This window comes from Choloepus didactylus, chromosome 27, assembly GCF_015220235.1.
Source record: "Choloepus didactylus isolate mChoDid1 chromosome 27, mChoDid1.pri, whole genome shotgun sequence".
NCBI classification, from domain to species: Eukaryota; Metazoa; Chordata; class Mammalia; order Pilosa; family Megalonychidae; genus Choloepus; species Choloepus didactylus.
In genome coordinates, this window is record NC_051333.1 from 16,645,609 (window position 1) to 16,653,227 (window position 7,619).

General features: G+C 45.3%; 1 protein-coding gene across 1 annotated transcript in view; it reads left to right on the forward strand.

The window, feature by feature from the left end:
- The window catches only part of WDR87 (WD repeat domain 87), a 46,360-nt gene extending 39,673 nt beyond the window's left edge, over window positions 1-6,687 (forward strand). The window contains exons 5-7 of the mRNA XM_037819889.1: window positions 417-688; window positions 1,050-4,522; window positions 4,598-6,687. Of these exons, the coding sequence (XP_037675817.1) occupies window positions 417-688; window positions 1,050-4,522; window positions 4,598-6,409 (5,557 nt within the window). The 3' untranslated portion in view covers window positions 6,410-6,687. The remainder of the gene's footprint in view (window positions 1-416; window positions 689-1,049; window positions 4,523-4,597) is intronic.
- Window positions 6,688-7,619: the final 932 nt, after the last annotated feature.

Sequence of the window (7,619 nt, forward strand, 5' to 3'; positions counted from 1 at the left end):
ATTTTTCTCCCCTTTCCCTATCTTTCATTTTCTCTTCCATCTCTATCTCTTCCTCCCTGTTCATTTCTCCCTTTCTTCTTTTCATAACCTTTTTCCTGTTCCTAGACTACTCTGACAATCCCAACTACTCACTCTTTCCTCCATTTTCTCTCCTATTCCAGTCTGTCCCCTACTTCTTAAAGATCCTCTTTTTATCCCTTTCTCCTACTCCCAAAGCCCCCATTAAGATCACTCCATTCCTTACCATGTTCAATCCCTAGACCCTAGACTTTTTCTTTCTTCTTGGCCATCTTTTATCATACCTATGCTGTCTCTCCTGGTCACTTTGCCAAAATCCTTGCCTGTTCCACAGCATTTCTTCTCATTCTCTGTCTTGTCCCTGATTCAGCATGGTCCTTCTCCTTTGACTGTCATAGGCAGGAAATGATTGGAGAGGAATCACTGGACCATCTGCTGGGGATGCGGGCAACAGATCTCCAGAACCTTCATAGTCAAGTGGAGCAGCGACTAAATGAAAACCTGACCTTGTTACATGGAGATGAAAAGCCTGCTTTTTCTTTAGATGTCTCAGAGGCTTCTGAACTTAAGTCCCTTGCCAGGCAATCTGCCACAGTTCCTGAAGAACCTGAAGTGGCCACCAAGCCCAGCAAAGGCCAAAGACGTAGCCGAGCAGGGGGCAAAAGGCATAGTATGTATGGGGTGATTTGGTCCATATCTCAGGGACCCCAAGATACAGGATAGCTAGGGATAAGGAGGGGCAAAAGATACTAGATGAGAATAGAGATAAATAGAAAGATTTTCCCACAGAAAGGAACCCTCTTAGAAAGGATCCACTCAAACCCAGGGAGACTCCAAGATCTGTCTCTCTAGGATTTGGGAGGGCTGGGAATAAAACAAGCAGAATGCCTTTTTTTTTTTTAAGGCCTCAGTCCCCTCTGTTGCTAGTTCCCCCCCCCCCCAGTTCCTCTTAGTTCACACCAGATATTGGGAAGGGTTTCATTTAAACATCCCATGCATTCCTTACCTCCATCTCCTGATTTTCCCTGCAGCCCGGAAATTGTTGCGGGGTCTTAAGAAGACAAAAGAGGTAGACTCTAAACAGATTAGCACAGAGCCAGGTCTCTTAGAGGATGAAAGTGATCGTAGTGAAGCGGCACCGGTTGAGGTGGAGGATACAGCCATCCATCCAAGAGGATCTCCAACCCCAAGTATACTGAAGGCTTTAAAAGATGCTGTACAACCATCAGAGAAAGATGTCTCAGAAGATCATGTTGCCCTGACCCTGAAGATGTTGAGGAAAATACGTGACCAAAGAGGCAAGAAAATGACAGCTCAGAAACCCATAAAAAGGCACAAGAAAAAGAGAAAAGAAGATGAAGTTATAGAGGTACCTCAGCCAACTGTAAGGGAAAAGAAAACAATTTTGAAGAAAGTTAAGGCCAGCGGGCGGGGTGCCTCTGGACTTCCCAGCCGCAGGTCTACCATGAGAGATAGCTCATGGCGGGATGATCTATGTCATCTTATGACCTTGAGGATATCGGGTTCCCAAACAGAAATGTCAGAAGCTCTAAGCACTGAAATAGTGACCATGGCTCAGGAGATGCTGGCAGATCGGCACCCCAGCTGGGAGCTCTTCCAGGAGTTCTGTCCCCTGTTGAAGAAGCAAAGCCAGGTTCTGCTTGGCGACCTTGACTGGGATGTAGCCTGGCCAGAGGAAAAACCAATTTTTATTCATGAAGAAGCAATTAGAGAGGACATGGTGATTAGAGTCAAGGAAGAAGAGCTATCAGAGGAGCAAAAGCCAGTACAAGACAAAGCAAGAGACCTGCAAGACTTGGAGGAAACCCAGAAAATTCCAAAAAAAGGCAAGAAAAAGAAAGTTATTTTTTTAGAAACAGGTGAGTTAACCAAGGGAAAACAAATATCAAAGAAAGAAGAAAAATTCTCTAAGAAGACACTGAAGCCAGAAAGGAAAGCAGCCCAGCAGGAAAAAAAAGTGGATAAGAAAAAGATGGAAATGACTAAAGAAGAGAGAGACATTAGTAAGGAAGTGAGGGAAATGCCAGAAGAAGAGGGGAAAGTGGCTGAGAAGAAAGAAAAACCTGTAATGGATCAGAGGAAGCTGTCTTTGAGGGAGTGGAAGAAGTCCTGGGATCAGTGGAAACAGGACCGAGATGTGATGAAGATATCCTGGGATGAATGGAAGCAAGCTTGGGACTGGTGGAGTTATCAGGAAAAGAAGCAATATGGGGAAGAAGAAAAGGTATTTCCTGATGAGGAAATGTTGTCTAGGGACAAGAAGAAACAGACATGGGATCAGTGGGAACAGACCTTTGAAAAGATTTTCTCAGCCAGGGCCAAAGAGCAATTGCCTAAGGATGAGGAAGAATTGTTTCAGGAATGGGAAGAAGAAGAAGAGCTGGTTACAGAAGAGCAGAGAAAGATAAATGAAGAACAGAAAAAGGCCTGGGTGGAGAAGAAACAAGCCCAAGCTGAAAGAAAACGAGCCCAAGAAGAGTGGAAACTGGCACGAGAGATAGAGAGACTACCACAAGAGGAGAGACAACTGGCCCAAGAGGAGAGAAAACTGTCTCAAGAATATGGGAAAATGGGCCAGGCAGAGAGAGAGCTTGCCAAGAAAAAGGGAAAACTGGCCCAAAGAGAGGAAAATATAAGCCAGGAAGTAGGGCAGTTGGCCCAGAAGAAGAGGAAACTGGCCAAGAAATTGGAGAAAGTGGCTGGAGAAGTAGAGCAGCTAGCAAAGAAAAGTGGCAAACTGGCTGAGGTAAAAAAGATACTCGTCAAGAAAGAGGGAAAACTGGCTCAGGAGGAAGAAAATCTGGTACAGACTGAAAAACAGCTGGCCCAGCAATTGGAGGAACTGGCTTTGGAAGAGCAGAAACCATCTTGGAAAGAAGAGGAACTGAATCAGGAAGAGGAGAAACTGACTGAGGAAAAGGAGGAACTGGCTCAACAAGAGAAGAAACTGGCCTGGCGAGAGGAGGAACTGGCTAAGGAACAGAAAAAACTGATCAAGGAAGAAGCACTGCTGATACAGGAAGAGAATAAACTGGCCCAGGAGAAGGAAAAAAGCCCCGAGGAAGAGGAAAGGCTGGCCCGAAGAAGGGAGCAACTGAATGAGAACAAGGAGAAACTGGCCCAGGAAAGAGAAAAATTCATCCATGACCAATTGGAACTCACAAAGAACAAGAAGATAATGGCCCAGAAGGAGGAGAATCTGGCTCAGAAAAAGGAGAGTCTGGCTCAGCAAAAGGAAAAATTAGCTGAGAGGAGAGAGAGCCTCATCCAGAACAAATTAAAACTCACCCAGAACAGAGAGAAATTGGTCCAAATAAAGAAGAATCTGGAAAAATATAAGGAGAAACTGATTCAAGTAGAGGAGAAACTGATGCAAGAAAAGGAGATTGTGACCAAGACGAAGGAGAAACTGGCTTATGTAGAGAAAAAACTGTCTGAAGTAGAGGAAAGTCTAGCTGAGAAACAGGAGAAACTGGCCCATGAGAAAATGGAACTAGCTATGGAGAAGAGGGAAACATTGCAAGATCAGGAACTGCTCAAAGAAGAGTGGGATATTGCTAGGGAAGCAAAGGCATTGGATATGGAAACGAGAAACCTAGCCAAGGAGAAGAAGATGCTGGCTCAGTTAAAGGAAACTCTCTCCAAGAGAGAGACTCAAGGAACCTCAAAAGAGAGAAAATTGATTGAAGATCAAATAGAAGCTATTGGGAAGAAATTGTCCCTAGAGGAGAAGATACTGACATATGAAGATAGGGTACTGGCCACCAAGGAAAGGAACATTGCCAAAAGAAAATTGGAATTTGCTAGCGGGGAAAGAGTATATGCCCATGAAGGAAGGAAGTTAGCCATAGCAGTAAGGCAATTGGTTAACAAAAAGGAGGGCATTTCCAGTGAGCCAGCAAGAGTGAGAAGAATCTTAATTGTACTTCAAAACCTAATCAAAGAAGAAAGAAAACTAACTCAGGGAGAAATAGACATGACCAAGATGAAGAGGAAATTTGTTGTTAAGGAGAAGAAGTTGAGCAAGGAACAGGATAAACTTGATAGCAAAGAGTGGGATTTTTCCTCGGAACAATCAGAAATGACCAAAGGTGAGAGGAAACTGGCTCAGAAGCAGAGAAAAATGGCCAAGGAAGTGAAAAGATTGATAAAGAAAGAGGAAAAAATGGCTGAGGAAGAAAGCAGATTGGCCAGGGAAGAACGAGAAATACAGGAAGAAGAGAGAATAGCAGATGAAAAGGAGGGATTAGTAGAGGAAGAAGAGGAAATCCCATTCCTTAAAGCAAGATGGAAAAAGAGAATGCAGCTAAAGAGAATTGAGGGCATGCTAAAGGAAAAGTTTTTCAGTCGAGTGGATGAAGAGGAAAGTGAAGAGAGCTTTTCTAAAGAAATGGAAAGCCTGTTAGAGGAAGTAGAGCAAGAGAGTTTGTCTGAGGAGGTGGAAGAGGAAGAGGAGGAGGAGGAGGAGGAAGAGGAGGAAGAAGTGATGCAGGAGGAGGAAGTGGTGGTGGAGGAGGAGGAAGTGATGGAGGAGGAGGAAGTGGTGGTGGAGGAGGAGGAAGTGATGGAGGAGGAGGAAGAGGTGGAGGAGGAGGAAGAGGTGGAGGAGGAAGAAGAGGTGGAGGAGGAGGAAGAGGTGGAGGAGGAGGAAGTGGTGGAGGAGGAAGAAGTGGAGGATAAGGAAAAGATGGAAGAGGAGGAAGAGGAAAGCCTAAGTCAGGAGGAAGTGGAAAGTCTGAGTGAAAAGGAAAAGGAGAAAGAGAAGGAACTCTCATTTAAAGAAGAGAAGGACAAGGAAAAAGAGATCTTAAAATATGTAAAGAAACTACTTAAGTCCCAAGAAAGAGGAAAAGCCCAAAGAGGAAAGGACGTATTCCCTTCCATTGGAAAAGTAGTTCCTGAGGTCAAAGGAATTATGAAAAGCCCTTCCAAGAAACTGATCTCAGTAGCTCTGGGGAGGGAAGAGAAGATACCCATGCCAGTCTCACATAAACACATATCCCAGGGAGAAGTGACTGCCGCAGAACTCGAGATCTCAGAAACAAGGTTTGGGGATAAGCGAAGAGAACTGTTGGATAAATATAAGCCCATATCTCTACAAGTTTTGGATACAACTTTGGAGTCCCAAGAGAAGGATTTAAAGACCCCAGGCATGTTCCAAACATTTGAGCAGTCCACGGAAAGTCTGAAACTCCAACACAAGCCACCAGGTGGCAGGTGGAAGTGGTTTTTGCAGCATCATCTGATGGGACAGACCAAGGTACAGTTACCTGTCCCACAAACTCTGGCTAAGGAACAGCATCCAGGGGTAAGCCTCTCAGATGTAGAGTGGATCCACCATGTCCTAGAACAGATGGAAGCAGGAGAGCAGCTTTCCAGGGGTAGTTTCCAAAGACTGTGCCAGCTCCTCAAAGACCTCACCTCAAAGGGAAACTTAGAGTGGATGCATCTGGCCAAACTTCAAACCATCGTGTACCATCACAAACAAGCCGTGGAATCACGAGGCACAGGTATCTCAAAACCCAGTAAGGAGTTTATGGGTACAAAACAGCTGAAAGTGATCCCTCCTATAAAAGGAAAGGAAAAGGAGAGCAAGCTAAAACCTTTGGCTGTCCCCATACCAAAGTCCCCATTAGCTACCAAGAGGCTTCCAGACCCAAAGGCTATAAATTGGCATCTTTTAGGAGAACCTTACAGAAGTGAGCGGGCACGGCAGCTGTCCTTTTTTCTCAAGGAGATGGAGATGCAACAGTTCTATCCTGCCACAAGAGATACTTCCACAGGTGCCCATGCCTCTGTGGACAAACAAACACTAGCACTGATGTTTCAAAAGGACTTCTGGGCTTTTAAGAGTAAGAGCAGGTTTTCCAAATTGCCCAAAGTGGAGAAGGCACAGACCATCTCTAAAAAAAGGGAAAAAATGCCTCGATGGGAGACATTCGTGGCACTATATCATGTTTTGAGGATGTTGCAGCAGCGATATGCAAAAGACAACACTGCTTGGATGGAACAATTCTACCAGCTCATGGATCTGTACCACCTTAAGTCCCCCCGGATCCAGAGGCTGCTACAGGAACTGCTACTGAGAGAGGAGCCACAACACCAAGAGATCATCTACGAAGAAGCCTTAAAGGACATGGAGCTGGTACCTGGGGAGCGACTGCTCTACCGCCTGTTTTGTGGTGGCTCTCACACACCTGGAGGTCCTCTAAAGTTCCGGGAGGTGGTGTCCCTCCCAGGGCAGAACAACGTGCGCACCATCCTCCCTGTGGGCATCGCCCAGTATGGGATCTTAGAACTTGCCTGGAAGAGCCTGCCCCAAGCTGATATTCACCTCACCAAAGAATACATTGTTGCTCCCACCCCATAGTTTGGGGCTGACTAGAGGTCAGGACTTTTCATTCCCATCTGGAAAGTGGTCTGGTCACAAGAATCTACCCCTTAATCCCTAGCACCCACACAGAGAGAGGCTAAGGTACTTTCCCCATCCAGCTCCAGAAACCAGCTTCTCTAGGTGGAATAAAGAGGAGGTTCTCATTTGAAACAATGACTTTGGTGTGTCCCTTCTCCCCAAACTTTGGTTCTTCTGGAAGGTATCCTGGGAAACTAGATACTTACATTATCTTGAGCATGGGAGCACTTCCCAAAAGCCAGTGTTTCTCACCTTGTGGAGTCCTTGAGGCAGAATATTCCGTCCTTATTCTCTTCCTAGCTTCTCACCAACCTTTCCCCCAAAGACTTTGGGAAGGAAAGCTCTTGGCACAAAAACTAATGTCTATTTGGCATTAATGTAAGAGATGTTGATATAGTGGGAAGAGAATGGGTTTTAGAAGCAGAAGATCTAGCATTTTGCCCTTTGGTATTTGCAGGCATACAGTACAGGCTGACTCTATTTCCCTGATCATAGCTCTGCATGTTGATAACTTGAGTCACAAACAGCAGGTGTGGTCAGGCATTGTGGAAACCCTCAGAGCAAAGGAAAAAATTCTACTAGTTCTAGCCAGCACCACCTGGTGACTTTTTTAATGTATGGCACTAAGGGGTGAAGTCACTTAAGGTTAAAGCAGAAAGAATAGGGGGAAGCCTATGTCTTTCACTTCCTTTGCAACCACCTGGATATGGGAATTGGAGAAGGTGATGGGATGATAATTTGGAAGACCAGGTATAGGTTCAGATGCCCCCCAATTTTCTAGGCACTTATGATCCTTCCCTTTAGCAATTAAGGAGACAAATTAAAGGAAGGGGTAATAAAGTGGAGAATGTTGTCACTGCCAGTAATCCTGTTCTGTTCCTGATCTCCTCTCCCCACCATGGAAACTTCATAACTGTTGCTTTCAAGGTAAACTGAGCCTTCCAAAACTTCTAGAAAGTAGCACAACTGTGCCATTACTCCCCCCACCTCAACCTCTCCCTTATTATTCTACCCCCTCCACCTGTGTTTGCTTTTGGGGGGAAGCAGAGGATAGGGGCCAAGAGAACATTCTGGACAATTGTAGTCACCTTGGAGGCCAAGGGCAATGAGAGCTGTGGCTCTGAAATTGGGCTTGTCCACACTGGGCTACATGTCAGATGAGAGCTGT